Raw genomic sequence first — 20,404 nt, 5'->3', positions numbered from 1 at the left:
CAAAAAGCAAAGTTCTCCCTGTACCATTTGTTAAAGAGACCATGCTTTCCCTGTTGAATAGTCTTAGTCCTTTGTCTAAAGTCAATTGACCATAAATGATCAGTTCTTGACTTTCAATTCTATTCCATTAATCTGTATATCTTTACTTATGACAGTACCATACTTTGTGATTATTGTAGATTTGTAGCAAGTCTTGAAATTGGGAAGTGTGAGTTCACCAAATTTGTTCTTTTTTTCCCTCAAGGCTATTTTGGCTATTGTAGGTCCCTTGCATTTTCATACTAATTTTAAGATCAGCCTGTCAATTTCTGCATAAAAGCCAGTTGGGATTTTGATAGAAATTGCAATAAATTTGTAGATCAATATGGGAAGTATTGCAATCTTAACTATGTTAACTCTTCTGATTAATGACTACAAAATGACTTTCTATTTATTTTGATCTTCTTTAATTTTGTTCAACTGTGTTTTGTAATTTTTAGTGTAGAAGTTTTACACTTTTTTGTTAAATTTATTTCTAAATATTTTATTTTATTTGGTTCTTGTAAATGGAATTGTTTTCTCAATTTAATTTTTGGATTGTCCATTGCTAGTGTACAGAAACACAATTGCTTTCTGTATACTGATAGTGTATCCTGTAACCTTGCTGAACTCTTCAGCTCAAGTAGATTTTTAGTGAATTCTTTAGGATTATCTAAATACAAGGTAATGGCTTCTACTTATAGAGATAGTTTTACTGCTTTCTTTTCAGTCTAAATGCCTTTTATTTAATTGTTTGCCTAATTACCCTGGCTAGAGCCTCAAGGTACAGTGTTTAAAAGAATGTATAAAAGCAGACACGAATCAAGTGAAATAATAGACATTTTAGTACTTTGCAAGTATGAAGTGCTAGTCAAATGTGAAGTAATACGATTATATATTATTTCCTGAAATAGTACACTGTTCTATTACATTGCTTCTAGGTGCTAACAGAAAAAAAAGAAAACTATTTTTCAGAAAACAATTTGCATATATGATTTGGGATCCCATTTCATTATAACTTTATACAGAAATAATAGTTATATCATTTCATTATAATTGTATAATTATACAGAAAGGTGTAGGGCAAAATTATGACGAAAACAAAATTGTGACATTTGCTGCAATAACAAAGACCTGTTTTTACCAATTACTGCATTTATTTCACAACCAATTAGGAAAGTTTACATGTATAGAAGTGCGATTCCATCTTGAACGACAAATGGGCTACTATCTGATCCAGATGTACATTCCCAGTCTCCTGATTGTTATTCTCTCCTGGGTTTCGTTCTGGATCAATATGGACGCTGCTCCAGCCAGGGTAGCCTTGGGAATAACCACTGTGCTGACTATGACTACACAGAGTTCAGGGTCACGAGCTTCCTTACCAAAGGTAAGTGCGCTAAATGGCCACACACGCATATTTGCACTAATATGTATACATATCATTATCCATTTTGGCCAGATCTTTTTCAGTAGTATTTACAGTTGGTCCCTGATTTACCGTGGTTCGACTTAACGATTTTTTTGACTTTTATATGGTGTGAAAGTGATAGGCATTCAGTAGAAACCGCACTTCGAGTTTTGAATTTTGATCTTTTGCTGGGCCAGTGATGTGTGGTATCTGCTCTCATGATGCTGGGCAGTGGCAGCTACAGCTCCCGTCAGCCACGTGAGCAGGAGGGTAAACAATGATACACTCACAACCCTTCTGTACCCAGACAGCCATTCTGTTTTCCACGGTCAGTACAATATTCAATAAATTACATGAGACAGTCAACACTTTATTATAAAATCTGCTTTGTGTGTTTTAAAGATGTGCTGAAATGAAACATAGGAATACCTTTTTATGCATTTAGCAACATAGCAATAGAAAATTATTTTCTTTTTCTAAATGAAAAAATTTCTAGGAAAGAAATTTCTACTGTCTAAATTAAGTAATCCTGTCTGACCTCCAACAAGCTTCACTATTCTTTTCATTACAGTGATGTATGTTAATGTAATAAAATCATATTCACTTTTCTGGTGCATTTGATGCTATCTCCCTGCCATGCCAAGTAAATTATAAATCTGCTGTCATGGCTTCCTTACCCCTTACTATGAATTGCATTCTCTGACTCAATTTATTCAATTAAAATGTCTAAATAAATAAAAGTTGATGGCAGGATATTTTATCATTAAAAATGTTACTTACTATCGGAAGAACTTGATATTTGACAATGCCCACTGTGCCTTGCTAAGATTTAATGGTCGTCTTTCAAAATAAGGTTTACTTTTATTAACACATAATTATATTTTCAAAATGATCTATATCAACTAGTGTTTTATAAAATATCGTCCAAATGAAAATTGTGAATCTGTTTATAAGATTGAGTGCTTTTTTATATACGTATAAATGTCTCAAGGGCTCTGAGTAATAGTTGAAGTTCCATAGTCAATTTGTAAATGAAATTGCCAGTTTACTCATTGATTTTTTTCTCCATGAGCTAAACAGAAATGAAAGCTCATTCATTCCGTAAGTTGTTATCCAGATAGTGAGGCACTTAGTGATTCATTTAAGGAAACTACAGCTTCTGTGAGGCAGAGCAAAAAGGCATCTGGATACAGAGATGAAGGCAGAATTGGGAGAGCATGAAGGTTTGGGTGCAGGAAGCAGAAATAAAGAAAGCAATAAATTAAAAAAACGGAACAGAGACAGGAGTTTTGTTTTGTTTTGTTTTGTTTTAAGGAAAGAAAGGTCTGAGATGACTTCATAGTTTTTCTCAAGAAGTTTTTTTTAAAGGCATTAATTTCACCGTGATCTCAGGGAAGGAATAAATTTTCAGTCATTAGCTCAAATACACACATAGATATATACAAAACCTCTCCATCTCTCAGATCATAGAGACACTGGAAATATGATAACAGATTTAAAGAATTGATTAGCAAACAGATATCTCAAGAGTTGGTGATTATATCATCTTAGGCTTTGTGATAGTTAAGGAATGGGTTATGTACAGAAGTCATGTACATTAGAATTCAGGATGGCAGATGCTGAAGTCCCAGAATAAACAAGAATTATCCTATTGGATGAGATCATTCAAAAGAGTAGAATTCTCTTGAAAAATGCAATCTTGATTCTGCGATTTGGAAAGGCGAGGGGCGAGGGCTCACACTTGCATTTAGGAATAGGAGTCTGAGACCACACACCTTAAGATCTGCTATTCTCAACCTCACAAAAGAACCCTCAGATGCCTGAAAATCTTGCCACAGAAACATCCACCATTCTCGTACTGACAAAAATCCAAGAAGGAGGAAAACAAAATTAAATTCAGGAAAACAATAGGGGATTATCAGACACAGGAGGAAGAAACAATAAATCATTAATTTATGATAATCGCTTAGTGTTTTGTCCAGGCTCTCTGCCAGTGCATCTCCCGTAGATAAGAAGGAGCTTGGAAATTGGTCAAGCAAGACCCAAAGTAGAAAATCTCAGAGAATGTACTTGAGCCAACGCCTTGTGAACTACAGACCTGAGATTCCTCGCTGATATTTCCTGTTGCACTGGCTTCTGCGGTGTCATAAATCAGGCATGTAATAGCCCACAGCAAGAAGACTCCTGTGATTCATTTCTTGGAACTTGGAGCAGTCTGGCATTTCCGCAGTGCCTGCATTAGGTGGCCAGAAGAGGGTGACAATGCATCCTGTGGCCAGCATTTTTTCAAAGTTGCAAAACTTAGGAACACTTCCTAACATTGTGTATTTGGAGGAGAGTGAGTGAGAAAAACTGGCAGTGATCATAGAGCCATATCATGGAGGGTTTTATAGAAGTTGGTAAGGATTAAGTTTATTTTGGATGGAGTTTGGAAGAATCTTAATAGGAAGAGGTAAAAATGGAAGCAGAGATACTACCAAGAAAACTGTAGCTCAGAGCAGAGGATGGTCTGGCTAGATTGGTAGTCGCAGAGATGGAGAGTAGCAGATGGATTTAGAAAGAGGTAGATTTTTTTTTTTTGAGAAAATCTCAAATAGAGATGAAATAGACAGGGTTTGCTTATGAACTGGACTTTGAGGAGTAAGGGAAAGGTGGGAGTCAAGGGTAGCCTTAGGCTGAGTAACTGGGCACGTAGTGGTAATAGTTACTCATGGGGAAGGTGGGGAAGGTAAGAGTTCTGTGGTTGAACATGTTAAGTTTGAGATGTTTATGACTGTCACATGCAATCGTCAGAAAGGACACCCAAGCCTCAGACTTCAAGGAGTAAACTACAGATGCCTAGGGAAGCAGACCAGAGATGGTTCTTCTAAGAGTAAAAGAAAGTCCAGAAAGAGGGGGAAAGAAGATGTGTTTGTGGTTGGCCCTCCTCCTCCAGTTGGAAATGGACCTGCATATTCAAAGTCCCTTCTCTCCTTTCCTCTTCTAGGGCCATCTCTCCCCCACATGCAGAATAGGTTAGACAGCTCAGTTAAAGGCTAGACCCACTCACCCCAAAACTTTCTCCCAAACTCGTTGAGATTCCCAACATTTTGTGATTTTTTTTTAGATGTGAAAAGCAATCCTCCTTGGGAGAATTAGATTTTAATCAGGGGTCAAAGAGAGGATAGTATTAGTCACTGAACTATTTTTGAGTATATATTTGATTTACACATAGTTAAGATCTTGGCACTGAGGGAATTATATTTTTTATTAAGTATAGAGATGGGTAGGAATAGAGAAAATCATAGGAGGGACAAGATATCATTTTAATTTGTAAACTATGATTCTAGAAAGAATTGCTTTAGGGAACTCTGGGAAGATCTGGGTATACAGCAATATTTTTCCCCATTCATTTTGTTTGTGAAACCCACCAGGAGTAGCTTTTTGAGAGGACAAACTATCTTTTACATATTTTTATCCTCAGAGCCTAAATCAGTACATGATATGGGTCTATTGAGTAAATGTCATGCAGATATTTAAAGACAGTGTGAGCTTTTAAACTTTACTCCATAGTTAACTTGAAAAGCAAGAATATGCCATTTTTTCATCTCTCTCAAAAAGAATGTAAAAACTCAATTGAATTACTCTTTACTTATGTAGAGTCATATATTCTCCTGAGAATCACCAAATTAATGAAAAAGAATTTAAATATTGCCATGTATCTACCGTACAGTATAATAAAAACATTGGTTCTTAGAAAACATAACAATAGCTTTCACATTATTTTTTTTAAACATCTTTATTGGTGTATAATTGCTTTACAATGGTGTGTTAGTTTCTGCTGTATAACGAAGTGAATCATCTATACGTATACATATATCCCCATATCTCCTCCCTCTTGCGTCTCCCTCCCACCCTCCCTATCCCACCCCTCTAGGTGGTCACAAAGCATTGATATTAAGTTTTTATTCTTCATAAAGACACCAACTATAGAAGTGATTACAGTTGTTAGAACATATAAATCTAACTGCTATATTTATATTTGGATGCCATGATTTCGTGAGCACACAGAGATCTATGTGACATTACACTGAAAAGACGAGATGGGAAGGAAAATGAAGTATTTGTATTCACTACTGTGTTCTTTTCTAATTAGCTCTCATTCTTCTCAAAAAAAATACCCTGCAGTTTTAAAGGAGAGTAAATTGTAAATATCAGCAGTAATTAAATGGGGCGAGGGGGGTGCATAGTAATCAGGTTTTCCTATTGATAACTGTTACTGTCAATACCGTTTTGATCCTCACCGATTGAATAAAAGGTTCTAATGTCTACTCAAAGTACAGTTAACTAAAATTACTTCAGTCAAGTTCAGTACAAATATGATGCAAGTGGGCTCATTTTTAATTCATTAATGAGACAAAATAGTTAATAATATACTTAACTTTATGATACAATATTTGATGTAGTAATTTAATTTAAAAGAATTTTCATTGAATATGTTAATAATTTTGTTCCATATTATATTCACTTAGGGAAAAGAGAGAAAAAGAAAAAAGGCACAGAAAATGAAAAAATCATTTATGTAAGAATCATAAAAAATTTCTTTTAAAATCAAAAGATATAATGCGTATGAATATTATTCAATTTTATTAGTGTTTTTTTTCTGTCTCCAGTAAATAGATAATTCCTAAACATAGGTGGATCCTATAATAAGAATAGAAGTTGATAGACATCTCTGGTTCTACATTTGATCTTAGTACCTACAATTAATAGGCTTACTAGGTCTCATTAAGCTGAATTTAACAGTTATCAAGTATGTCCTCTGTAGCTGACATAGAGACAGAGCCACTGCATAAATTCTTAAATGTGGTGGCACAATTTGGAGAAAGTATATGATCAAATGATAAAGTTTAAAAATTTTTGAAATGACATAGTACAGTGGCTTTGACATCAAATGAAGTTTAAAAACAAAAGGTGTATATGCAACTTCGAGCCAATTTTACCTATTTAATGTCTTAAATGCCCTTTACCATATTCATATAAGTCCTGGAATCATACCATGAACCTCCTGACAGATAAAATTGGATGTAAAACTCCCCCTTTGCCAGGGGAATAAAGAATTTGGTCCCAAAGTCAGTGTTGGAAACACCTTACAGGTTTTATCTGTCTTCCTGGTTCCTGTTTGAAGTTATAAATGAAAGTCTCAGATCTTGGAAAAAAAGGGAATGGGAGGGTATGTGGGAATAATAAAGATGGTCTTATAGAAATACAAAACCTCCAATGCAAAAATACAAGGAAGAGAGAAGTCACAAATATAATTCAACTTTCCTTGAGTAGGTCAAAAAAAGATAACATACTGTATTAAGAAATGCTGGTAACTAACAGCATGCACCTAAGAAGCGTTTCCAGTGACATCTAGATTTTACAGATTCATTTAAGTGTTAAAACACAAGAATCATGTCCCATAGAAAAGACAACAGTAAAGCCCCTATAACTGAAGCAAAAGTCAGAGACAATGGGGTGACCTTTCAAAATACCTTAGCCTTTTTAATTGCATTTTTCTTAAATGATGACTGGATGGATTGATCAAGTTCATCACTTTGGAAATAATGCAGTTCTGCTATTATGATTCTCTGTTACATTTCATCTCTTAAAAACCTTTATGTGGCAAATAAATACTGTGTTCAAAGCATCATTCATTTACTAAGGTTTATGAGGATCATAATCAGTATGAATATGACATCAGTAGGATTCTGCGGTTGTGAGTTGCCCTCCAGGATGATAAATGGCAAAGCTCACAAAACTGTGTGATTCACCACCTAGTGTTCCAAGAAAACAGTCCTGCAGACACCTCGTTTGCCTTTTCAATATCAGCTTCATTTTTACTTTAGCACCAGTTTTTAAAACATTGGTTATTCTTTTCCTTTGTTCTTATTCCTTTATCTCTCTGGCTTTAAGTCTTAAATGAAGCTCAAAATAATTTTGAAACTAATATAATTTTTCCTGTAAGTATTAAAAAATGCAAAATTCTTATACAGCTTTTACACTAGGAGGAAATGAAGGATTAAGTATACTACAGTTTGGATTTGACAAATCCAAAGATAAATAAATAGTCAATGTGACCTGAAAACCCCTAGGAAAAAAGCCATGACACAAGCAGGAAATTTTTCAGCATAACTCAGAGAAAAGGCATTGAGCTGCTTGCCCATTCCACAGCCAGAATTACTCATCACAGTTTATTTGACAATTTTGAGGACTGGGAGAATTCACCAGGATTGATTATCACCAATGGAGAATAAATTACCAAATTCAAAGTGCTGTTTTAGCTAATCCAAAGCAATACACTGTGATGTTTTATTATACCTCTTTCTCAAATAAAAAGCAACTTTGGATTGAGAAAAGAATTGACAAACTATTCACTCTCCTGGGATATTAACCACATAGAGTGCCTACATGTTGGTTTGCATGAGATTTGGAGATTCAGACTCCAGGTTCTGGTTTAATCAATTTCTTCTTCAAAGCTGTGCTGCTTATAAATGCATTATACATTTCTATTTCTAAAAATTCTTGATTAATAGTCTGGGTTATAAGTCATAATTTAGTCAGTGCAATTTTCTATAATTTAGTAGTCTGGGTTATAATCTAATAAATATTTACCCATTAATGCATTGTCATCTACCAGCTGTAGTTCAGGGCAGTATTTGTCCTAAGGCAATCCTTTTGACCATCTCTGTGTGGAGTAAGATAAAGGTATGTATCTTGGCAAGCCTCTCAACTATAGCATACGGTGCCGTACTTACAGTCTCGTTCACCCAATGACCTTCTAAAGGAACATAATCTAAAATTGTTGCTAGTCAATTATCTCACCTAAAACTGGCATGAAATTAAATTGATTTATGAAGAATTGCCTGAGATACATGCAAGCCATCTATTCCTCTGAATCAGAGAGCACAAAGTCAAATGACTTCAGAGGGCGTATGCACAAATAAGTGAACAAAGTCGGGTCTGGTGAAACTAATAAGGGATGGAATGAGTAGTAACTGGTGAGGTGCGGTCCATACTTGGAAGCACAGTCTTTTTCATTTCTGAGATCCTGTGCGATACAAGCAAACCCATTCCCATGCCCGAATTTGCCTTGCAGCCTGCCTATCTTTATAACCTAAATAATCTATTACCTGTGCTGTTTACAACTGATTTTACTGAACTCTGACCTGACATGGTTTGAACAAATTTGGAGTTGAAGTTCAGGAGAAGTTTCTTTTTCTTTGTCACTCTCTCATTAATTAACAGCTTCTTTCTATAAAGCAGTGAGTTTTGCCCTTTAACAAAGCTGCTTTTGTTCTCTCTTCAAGATGTCACAGTGATCAGATCATAATCCACACTTGTCATCAGTCCTGGGCTTGTAGGGATCCTTGTTTTTGTTCCAGAAGCACAAAGAGTAGATCCTTTCCCACCCCCACTCCCTCTGTCCCTCCTTCTGGCTTTCTCTCCCTTCCAGGCACAGGATGCGGTTGTACCTCCCAGGTCTCTTATTGTCGGGCTGACTGTAAATAGTTCTGGCTAATGAGTTTGAGCACAGTGATCTGTGCCACTTCTAGCCCAGGGTGTTTATAACCAAATGTGAGACCCATCTGTGCCCTGGTTTTCCTCTGCTGTGGTCACCACCGGTGCTCCAGATGGTGACCACCCCATCAGCTGAGGTCATGGTGAGGATGACAATGACAACACTTGTCCTGAGTCACCATTCAACTCCGAGTGGACGTGGAGTGACCTTTGCAACTCCGAGTGGACGTGGAGTGACCTTTGCTGTTTCGAGCCAGTGAGATCTGGGGACTGTTTGTTACTGTTATCAAATCGCAGCTTGCATCCTCCTTATGCCCACTTCCTTGTAAACAAATTCATGCTTAGGCAAGTTCCCTGAACACAACTGCTTCCCAGGGCCAAGGGCACTGGATTCCAATCTTTATAACCAGGATAATTAACCATGATAAAATCCAATATACACATATTCAGGACACCAGAAGCAGACTTTCTCTGTTTTCTAATGATAACATTGCAAAGTTGAATAAATGCAGATTTTTCTGGAAAAAAAAATCTTTCTTCTGGAAAGAAGTCTACAGAACCTATGATGCTTATATTCCTTTCCCTACATTATAAAACTTAATTTAAAAAAAAATTATTTATTTTTGGCTGCATTGGGTCTTTGTTGCTGCGCGCGGGCTTTCTCTCGTTGCGGCGAGCGGGGGCTACTCTTCATTGCGGTGCGTGAACTTCTCATTGCGGTGGCTTCTCGTTGCGGAGCACGGGCTCTAGGCACGTGGGCTTCAGTAGTTGTGGCTCGTGGGCTCTAGAGCGCAGGCTCAGTAGTTGTGGTGTACGGGCTTAGTTGCTCCGCAGCATGTGGGATCTTCCCAGACCAGGGCTGGAACCCGTGTCCCCTGCATTGGCAGGCAGATTCTTAACCACTGCGCCACCAGGGAAGTCCCTAAAACTTATTTTTTAGAATGAAAAAGATAAAACCTTGCAGTAAACCAGCTCTGCACATTCAAATGGTAATTTATCAAGCTAATCTGGTCCCAGATTATCACATGGCAAGTAGTCAATGGTCTCCCGGCTCATAAAAACACTTCATTATAATTAATGTGAGAATGTTGCTGGGGAGACTTTCATTGTATTTCCGAGGATAAAATGTTTCCCTGATCTAGTTTTGCTTCTGCAGAGCAACTATTTTGTTTTTATGCGATAATTACAGTGCTCATAATTCCTTTTCTACATTGTCTTTCAGGAAGCTGATTGCTAGATTTTAGCATCAGAACCAGCAAACATACAGGACCTTACAGTATGTATTTTATGTACTGACTTCACTCTTAACTCTCAGATAAAAGTTGAAGAGGCTGGAATATTAAGATACAGAGAGTTATTTCTACTTAGTGTGTTTACAGCTGTTAACTTACGGTGGTAGCTTCAATAGAAGCAGCCTAATAACCAGGTGATACATTGATACAATAGTAGTTGAGTTTATGGCTCTTTAGCCAGATTAGCTGTCTTCAAATCCTAGCTTTGCAACTTGGTAGCTGCCTTAGTCTCTTCAGGCTGCTATAACAGAATACCGTACATGGACTGGTTTATAGACAACAGAAAATTATTTCTCACAGTTCTGGAGGCTGGGAAGTTCAAGATCAAGGTACTGGCAGATTCAGTGTCTGGTGACAGCCTCCTTCCTGGTTCATAGCTGGTGATCTACTAGCTGTGTTCTTTCATGGTGGAAGGGGCAAGGGAGCTCTCTGAGGTCCTTTTTATAAGGGTCCTGATCCCATTCATGAGGGCCCCACCCTCATGACCTAATCACTCCTCAAAGCTCCAACCTCCTAATACCATCACTTTGGGGGTTATATTTCAACACTGGGACTTTGAAGGGACACATTCAGTCTATAGCAGTAGCTATGTGACAAGTTATTTTACATGTCTCAGTCTCCTCATCTTTGAAATGGGAATAGTTTCCTCAACCATTGTGGGGATTAAAAGTGTTACTACTAAGAACACTCAGTAGTTTTATGGACACTACTAAGAACATTCTTGGCATGTTAGTTATTACAATTATTTCTGTAATAATAAATGGCCAATGATGGCAAGTCACTTCACATGGTTCAATCAGTTGAACATTATCTGAGAGCCCATAGTATAACGAGCACTGTGTTGGGTCCTAGAAATACAAAGGCAAATAAGATCTGGCCCTTGTCTTAGCTCACAATATATATTAGCCTAAAAGGAGAAAGATACATAAATGGATAATGTTGGTACAGTGGGGCCAGGTCAATAATAAGATGAATTATTTGTTGTTTGCTATCAACACATAGTTTGCTAAAATATCAATATAGATCTTTCACCTTGAAATACTCAAGGACATACTCATTTTTGCATCCTCCTAACCAAAGTTTTTGGAAAATAGCTCTTAGGGATTGTGGAACAGAGTCATTAGCTGAAGGGGGGACATTTAAATGATGCTATCCAGCAGTCACCTTATAAGAACTACCCACGGATAAACATCGTCACAACTGTGATGAGTGACCTGAGACAAGGGTTCTAGGAGGGAAGCAGAGGTAGGAAGGCAGGAAGGGCTGTATGGTTCCGGGCATTTGGAGAAGGTTTCCCTGAGAATGTCGTTTTTAAACTGAGACCTGAAGGATTAACCAGCAGTTACACAAAGGAAGGAATGTTCCAGACAGAAGTTAACAAGGAGTTCAAAGCTGCTGAGTCAGGATGGAGCTTGTCAATCGCTTTCAGGTGCCAAGAACTGAAGGAAGGAAAGTAGAGCACAGTAAGCCAGTAAGAAAGTGGCCTGAGATGGTAACTGTCAGATCTGCAGAGAGGCCTTTGCAGATCATCCCCAACTAACACAGCCCCCGTCACACTGTCCTTCTCTTCCCATTACCCTATTGTAGTTTCATTCTTGCAATTCTCTTAAATTATCTTTGTTTATGTGATTATTTTTTACTGTATGTTTTCCCCCACTTGAATGTAGGTTCCATTAAAGATGTATCTTGTCCGTATTCCTCATCTCTGTAACTTCAGCACTAGGAGAAACTGCGAAACAGATTATTGTGGTGGAGATCAATGCTATGGCAGTAGGAGAGGACAGAAAATGATACATCTGAGAAATAGCAAAAAGGTAGGATTCCCAGGCTTGGGTCTTTGATATGAGAGAATCCTAGATTTGGAGGTGAACAACCACAAACAAAATACTGCCTTTTCACCAGGAGGAAGAGGCCGTTGTGTGTGTTTGCTGTTCATTTGGCTGAGTCTGGGGCCGTTGTGTGTGTTTGCTGTTCATTTGGCTGAGTCTGGGGCCGTTGTGTGTGCTTGCTGTTCATTTGGCTGAGTCTGGTAGAGATTCATAGCTTCTTTTTTAGTCAGATTAAGTCTGAGGTGCGTGCGCCATCCAAAAGGTACTGTCAGGTAAGAACGTGGTTAGAGAGGGGTTCAGTCAGGAAATGGAGATTTGTAGGCCCTGAGCACAGAGGAGGAACTGAATCCATGGAAACAGATAAGGGCTAGAAGTGAGAGGTGTCAGTGTGAGAATAGAAGGGGCACAGGCCATGTCTCTGAGGATCTCAGGAAGGGGAGGAAAGGCCCACGGAGCGAAGTTGGGTGGGGTGGAGGGAGGAAACCCGGAGAATGTGGGTCAAGGAGCCACGGGAAGAGCGTGCTTTGAGAAGGAGGTGGTCTTCCACATGTGGCTTTGGATTGGTTTCCAAGACAACAGTCTTCCTGCCCGGTGCATCTAATTAGCAAATATTCAGGTTTCATTTTCTCATACTCATATGTCCAAGGAGTCACACTGAGGAGAGATGGTTGCTTAAAATAGAGTCAGGGTTCCAACAGCACGGGGGACGATGGGACTTCAGCAAGGTGGTCCAGAGGGATGGGCTGGATTAGAGTGAGACTGCTGCAAAGGACAGAGGTGACAGCGGGTGGAAAGAAGGTGATATTCTGAGTCACAGAGGGAGGGAGTCCTGTGCTGTGAATATGTCGTGAACGTGTTGACGTAGGAACTGCTGCTTTATTTTGAAGTTTCTAGTGCTAGAGTTCCAAACTTCCCAGGGCCTGTGCTTGCTGTCCGTGGAGGGGCAGCGAGGCTGGAGGAGAAAGAGAGTTGAAGTTGGTGATGGGAGTCAGGAGAGGATGAGGAAAATAGAGTTTTCAGGCTCAACGCTCAGGTACGGCTCACAAGGAGCAGAGCGCTGGCTGCACAGGTGATGTTTGCATAGGTCTGTTGTCATGGAAGACAGTCATCAGGTTCATTTGGAAGTTAAATACCTGATTTAATCTCTTTGGTCATATTATTATAGATCCAGGTTGTTAAAAAGTGCACACACAGTCTGTGAGTTATATTCTTCCAGGAAGGGTGTAGCTTGAGACTGTGCCTTTGAAAGCTGTATTATATATTCCAGGACTGTATGTATTTGAGGGCAGCCAGAAATTTCTGACATAATTGCAGAACTCATGAGATTTAAATCTACACTTTACAAACAGCTGGACGCTCAGCACAGCACTAGAATAAATTGAAGGCGTACATCTCTTTGCTCAGTAGAGGTCATTCTGATCGTAGAAGTCACACTTAAGATGCAGGAGGACTGACACGGCCCGCCCAAGCTGAGGTGTTGGCAGCAGCCATTCCGCACTAGTAACTCCGGTCAGAAGAGCCGGGTGCAAGGCCTCTGCACGTGGCCCCCTGTGAGCAAGTGAAACCTGACTAAGCACAAAGGGGAAAAAAAAAAGCCATCACAGAGCTGTGACTATTTTCAAGGCTAATCTTTTTCTCTGTGGACCACTGCCTTTGGGGCAAAACAAGGAAGAAGCAGGTGATTCTAATGTGCAGCGCAGAAGGACAGCCACTGCAGGCCAGCTTCTCCAGCTCTGAAGGCATGCCAGCCATGTGGCTGACAAGGTCTTGATGATCCGGCCGGGTGTCAGGCCTGAGCCTCTGAGGTGGGAGAACTGAGTTCAGGACATTGGTCCACCAGAGACCTCCTGGCCTCATGTATTATGAATCAGCGAGAGCTCTCCCAGAGATCTCCGTCTGAATGCTAAGACCCAGCTCCACTCAACAACCAGCAAACTCCAGTGCTGGACACCCCATGCAAAACAACCAGCAAGACAGGGACACAACCCCACCCATTAGCAGAGAGGCTGCCTAAAATCATACTAAGTTAACAGACACCCCAAACACACCACCAGATGCGGTCCTGCCCACCAGAAAGACAAGATCCAGCCTCATCCACCAGAACACAGGCACCAGTCCCCTCTACCAGGAAGCCTACACAACCCACTGAACCAACCTTACCTACTGGGGGCAGACACCAAAAACAACGGGAACTACGAACCTGCAACCTTCGAAAAGGAGACCCCAAACACAGTAAGGTAGGGAAAATTAGAAGTCAGAGAAATACGGAGCAGATGAAGGAGCAAGGTGAAAACCCACCAGACCAAACAAATGAAGAGGAAATAGGCAGTCTACCTGAAAACGAATTTAGAGTAATGATAGTAAAGATATCCAGAATCTTGGAAATAGAATGGAGGAAATACAAGAAATGTGTAACAAGGACCTAGAAGAACTAAAGAGCAAACAAACAATGATGAACAACACAATAAACGAAATTAAAAATTCTCTAGAGCAATCAATAGCAGAATAACTGAGGCAGAAGAACGGATAAGTGACTTGGAAGATAAAATAGTGGAACTAACTACTTCAGAGCAGAATAAAGAAAAAAGAATGAAAAGAATTGAGGACACTCTCAGAGACCTCTGGGACAACATTAAATGCACCAACATTCGAATTATAGGGGTCCAAGAAGAAGAAGAGAAACAGAAAGGGACTGAGAAAATATTTGAAGAGATTATAGTTGAAAACTTCCCTAATATGGGAAAGGATATAGTCAATCAAGTCCAGGAAGCACAAAGAGTCCCATACAGCATAAATCCAAGGAGAAACACACCAAGACACATATTAATCAAACTGTCAAAAATTAAGTACAAAAAAAATGTTAAAAGCAGCAAGGGAAAAGCAACAAATAACATACAAGATAATCCCCATAAGGTTAACAGTTGACCTTTCAGCAGAAACTCTGCAAGCCAGAAGGGAGTGGCAGGACATATTTAAAGTGATGAAACGGAAAAACTTACAACCAAGATTACTCTACTCAGCAAGGATCTCATTCAGATTCGACAGAGAAATTAAAACCTTTACAGACAAGCAAAAGCTAAGAGAATTCAGCACCACCAAACCAGCTCTACAACAAATGCTAAAGGAACTTCTCTAAGTGGGAAACACAAGAGAAGAAAAGGACCTACAAAAGAAACCCAAAACAATTAAGAAAATGGTCATAGGAACATACATACTGATAATTACCTTAAACTTGAATGGATTAAATGCTCCAACCAAAAGACACAGGCTTGCTGAATGGATACAAAAACAAGACCCATATATATGCTGTCTACAAGAGACCAACATCAGACCCAGGAACACATACAGACTGAAAGTGAGGGGATGGAAAAAGATAGTCCATGCAAATGGAAATCAAATAAAGCTGGAGTAGCAATTCTCATATCAGACAAAATAGACTTTAAAATAAAGACTATTACAAGAGACAAGGAAGGACACTACATAATGATCAAGGGATCAATCCAAGAAGAAGATATAACAATTGTAAATATTTATACCCCCAACATAGGAGCACCTCAATACATAAGGCAAATGCTAACAGCCATAAAAGGAGAAATCGACAGTAACACAATCATAGTAGGGGATTTTAACACCCTACTTTCACCAGTGGACAGATCAACCAAAATGAAAATAATTAAAGAAACACAAGCTTTAAATGATACATTAAACCAGATGGATAATTGATATTTATAGGACATTCCATCCATAAACAGCAGAATACACTTTCTTCTCAAGTGCTCATGGAACATTCTCTGGGATAGACCATATCTTGGGTCACAAATCAAGCCTTGGTAAATTTAAGAAAATTGAACTCGTATCAAGTATCTTTTTCAACCACAACACTATGAGACTAGATATCAATTACAGGAAAAAACTGTAATAAATACAAGCACATGGAGGCTAAACAACACTACTTAATAACGAAGAGATCACTGAAGAAATCAAGGAGGAAATAAAAAAATACCTAGAAACAAATGACAGTGAAAACACGATGGCCCAAAACCTATGGGATGCAGCAAAAGCAGTTCTAAGAGGGAAGTTTATAGCAATACAATCCTACCTCAAGTAACAAGAAAAATCTCAAATAAACAACCTAACCTTATACCTAAAGCAATTAGAGAAAGAAGAACAAAAAAACCCCCAAAGTTAGCAGAAGGAAAGAAATCATAAAGATCAGATCAGAAATAAATGAAAAAGAAATGAAGAAAACAATAGCAAAGATCAATAAAACTAAAAGCTGGTTCTTTGAGAAGATAAACAAAATTGATAAACCCTTAGCCAGACTCATCAAGAAAAAAAGGGAGAAGACTCAAATCAACAGAATTAGAAATGAAAAAGAAGAAGTAACAACTGACACTGCAGAAATAAAAAGGATCATGAGAGATTACTACAAGCAACTATATGCCAATAAAATGGACAACCTGGAAGAAATGGAAAATTTCTTAGAAAAGCGCAACCTTCCTAGACTGAACCAGGAAGAAATAGAAAATATAAACAGACCAATCACAAGCACTGAAATTGAGACTGTGATTAAAAATCTTCCTAGAAACAAAAGCCCAGGACCGGATGGCTTCACAGGCTAATTCCATCAAACATTTAGAGAAGAGCAAACACCTATCCTTCTCAAACTCTTCCAAAATATAGCAGAGGGAGGAACACTCCCAAATTCATTCTATGAGGCCACCATTACCCTAATTCCAGAACCAGACAAGGATGTTAAAAAAAAAAGAAAACTACAGGCCAGTATCACTGATGAACATAGATGCAAAAATCCTCAAAAAAATACTAGCAAACAGAATCCAGCAGCACATTAAAAGGATCATACACCATGATCAAGTGGGGTTTATCCCAGGGATGCAAGGATTCTTCAATATATGCAAATCAATCAATATGATACACCATATTAACAAATTGAAGGAGAAAAACCATATGATCATCTCAATAGATGCAGAAAAAGCTTTCAACAAAATTCAACACCCATTTATGATAAAAACTCTGCAGAAAGTAGGCATAGAGGGAACTTACCTCAACATAATAGAGGCCATATATGACAAACCCACAGCCAACATCATTCTCAATGGTGAAAAACTGAAACCATTTCCACTAAAATCAGGAACAAGACAAAGTTGCCCACTCTCACCACTGTTATTCAACATAGTTTTGGAAGTTTTAGCCACATCATCAGAGAAGAAAAAGAAATAAACAGAATCCAGATCAGAAAAGAAGAAGGAAAACTGGCACTCTGTGCAGATGAAATGATACTATACATAGAGAAGCCTAAAGATGCTACCAGAAAAATACTAGAGCTAATCAATGAAATTGGTAAAGTAGCAGGATACAAAATTAATGCACAGAAATCTCTTGCATTCCTATGAAAAATCTGAAAGAGAAATTAAGGAAACACTCCCATTTACCATTGCAACAAAAAGAATAAAATGCCTAGGAATAAACCTACCTAAGGAGACAAAAGACCTGTATGCAGAAAACTGTAAGACACTGATTAAAGAAATTAAAGATGATACAAACAGATGGAGAGATATACCATGTTCTTGGATTGGAAGAATCAACATTGTGAAAATGACTATACTTCTCTAGCAATCTACAGATTCAATACAATCCCTCTCAAACTACCTAATGGCATTTTTCACAGAACTAGAACAAAAAATTTCACAATTTGTATGGAAATACGAAAGATCCCGAAAAGGCAAAGCAATCTTGAGAAAGAAAAACGGAGCTGGAGGAATCAGGCTCCCTGACTTCAGACTATAGTACAAAGCTATGAGTAGTCAAGACAGTATGGTACTGGCACAAAAACAGAAATACAGATCAGTGGAACAGGTTAGAAAGCCCAGAGATAAACCCACGCACATGTGGTCACCATATCTTTGATAAAGGAGGCAAGAGTATACAATGGAGAAAAGACAGCCTCTTCAATAAGTGGTGCTGGGAAAATTGGACAGCTACATGTAAAAGAATGAAATTAGAACACTGCCAACACCATACACAAAAGTAAACTCAAAATGGATTAAAGACCTAAATGTCAGGCCAGACACTATAAAACTCTTAGAGCAAAATATAGGCAGAACACTCTATGACATAAATCACAGCAAGATCCTTTTTGACCCACCTCCTAGAGAAATGGAAATAAACACAAAAATAAACAAATGGGACCTAATGAAACTTAAAAGCTTTTGCACAGCAAAGGAAACCATAAACAAGATGAAAAGACAACTCTCAGAATGGGAGAAAATATTTGCTAACGAAGCAACTGACAAAGAATTAATCTGCAAAATATACAAGCAGCTCATGCAGCTCAATATCAAAAAAACAAACAACCCAATCCAAAACTGGGCAGAAGACCTAAATAGACATTTCTCCAAAGAAGATATACAGATTGCCAACAAACACATGAAAGGATGCTCAACATCACTAATCATTAGAGAAATGCAAATCAAAACTACAATGAGGTAACACCTCACACAGGTAAGAATGGACATCATTTAAAAATCCACAAACAATAAATGCTGGAGAGGGTGTGGAGAAAAGGGAACCCTCTCGCCCTGTTGGTGGGAATGTAAATTGATATAGCCACTATGGGGAACAGTATGGAGGTTCCTAAAAAAAGTAAAAATAGACCTACCATATGACCCAGAAATCCCACTTCTGGGCATATACCCTGAGAAAACCATAATTGAAAAAGAGTCATGTACCACAATGTTCATTGCAGCTCTATTTACAATAGCCAGGTCATGGAAGCAACCTAAGTGTCCATCGACAGATGAATGGATAAAGAAGATGTGGCACATATATACAATGGAATACTACTCAGCCATAAAAAGAAATGAAATTGAGTTATTTGTAGTGAGGTGGAGGGACCTAGAGTCTGTCGTACAGAGTGATGTAAGTCAGAAAGAGAAAAACAAATACTGTAGGCTAACACATATATATGGAATCTGAAAAAAAAAAAGTGGTTCTGAAGAACCTAGGGGCAGGACAGGAATAAAGATGCAGACGTAGAGAATCGACTTGACATGGGGAGGGGTAAGGGTAAGCTGGAACGAAGTGAGAGAATGGCATGGACATATATACACTACCAAATGTAAAATAGATAGCTAGTGGGAAGCACCCGCATAGCACAGGGAGATCAGCTCATGCTTTGTGACCACCTAGAGGGGTGGGATAGGGAGGGTGGGAGGGAGACGCAAGAGGGAGGGGATATGGGGATATATGTACATGTATAGCTGATTCACGTTGTTATATAGCAGCAACTAACACAACAATGTAAAGCAATTATACTCCAATAAAGATGTTAGAAAAAAAAGATGCAGGAGGAGATACAGAGGATCCCTTTGTTGGCATATTTCACATGTAAGTTGACACCATTGGACGTGGTGTAAGTTGACACCTCTTTTGAAAAGAAAATCAATTCGTTCCAAGGTATTACCAGAGAGTCACTCCAGAAAGTAAATTTCCATCATCTATGGCTCACTTTTCCCTGTGTTTTGACATTTTACACCTTCATTTATCTGCCCATTCACTCAGCAAATATGCACACATGGGTCAAACAACACTGTGGTGGAGAACAAAACAGATGCCATCTGTCCTCAGAGACTTCACACTCTAAACAGAAAGAGAACAAGAAACAAGCAATTACAGTGCAATGTGTTCAGGTAAGCACAGGTTTCCTGGGATTCTGAACCGGATTTGGGCGAAGTTTAGCTTGAGACCTGAAGGGTTAACTGGATGTATGTAGGAGAGTGTCCTTTTTTTTTTAGAAAAAACACATAAGGTTCAGGGCATCATGTCTGCATATTACACTCAAATAATTCAGGCAGAAAAGCATATAAAGATGGAGATGAGAGAGAGAGAGGGAGGGAAGGAGGGAGAGAAATGTAACAATGTTAACAACTGCATAACTTGGGAGTTCTTTTTACTGTTCTTGCAAAGTGTCTGTAGGGTTAAAATTATTTCAAAATAAAAAACTTTTTTAATGAAGAAAATAAGGAGCTACAAGTTCAACAGCATTATCTATGTTTCAATATTACTTCATACTTTTTCAAGCATTCTGCTACCCTAAAGGTATATTTCAATGTTACTGCACACTTACCAAGCATGATACTATTCTACCCTGAAGGTAAAATTACATTTCATCTTATTTTCTTTCATCATACATTTGGTCTAGCGCTTCATTTGAAAAAACTTATTAGGAAAAAATACACATTTTAATGTATGACTAAAACATAAAACTTGCAGAATTAATTTCTGAAAAATTT

The 20,404-nt window shown here is 38.3% G+C and overlaps 1 protein-coding gene across 2 annotated transcripts in view; it reads left to right on the top strand.

The window, feature by feature from the left end:
* Positions 1-20,404, top strand: part of GLRA3 (glycine receptor alpha 3) — a 192,761-nt gene that overhangs the window by 153,454 nt on the left and 18,903 nt on the right. For both annotated transcript variants that reach the window (XM_007192677.2, XM_028169206.1), the window contains exon 7: positions 1,194-1,408. In XM_007192677.2, coding sequence (XP_007192739.2) covers positions 1,194-1,408 — 215 coding nt within the window. The remainder of the gene's footprint in view (positions 1-1,193; positions 1,409-20,404) is intronic.

Source organism: Balaenoptera acutorostrata, chromosome 6 (genome assembly GCF_949987535.1).
Source record: "Balaenoptera acutorostrata chromosome 6, mBalAcu1.1, whole genome shotgun sequence".
NCBI classification, from domain to species: domain Eukaryota; kingdom Metazoa; phylum Chordata; class Mammalia; order Artiodactyla; family Balaenopteridae; genus Balaenoptera; species Balaenoptera acutorostrata.
The sequence above is the reverse complement of the archived record's forward strand: the minus strand, read 5'-3'. Positions and strand labels throughout refer to the sequence as shown.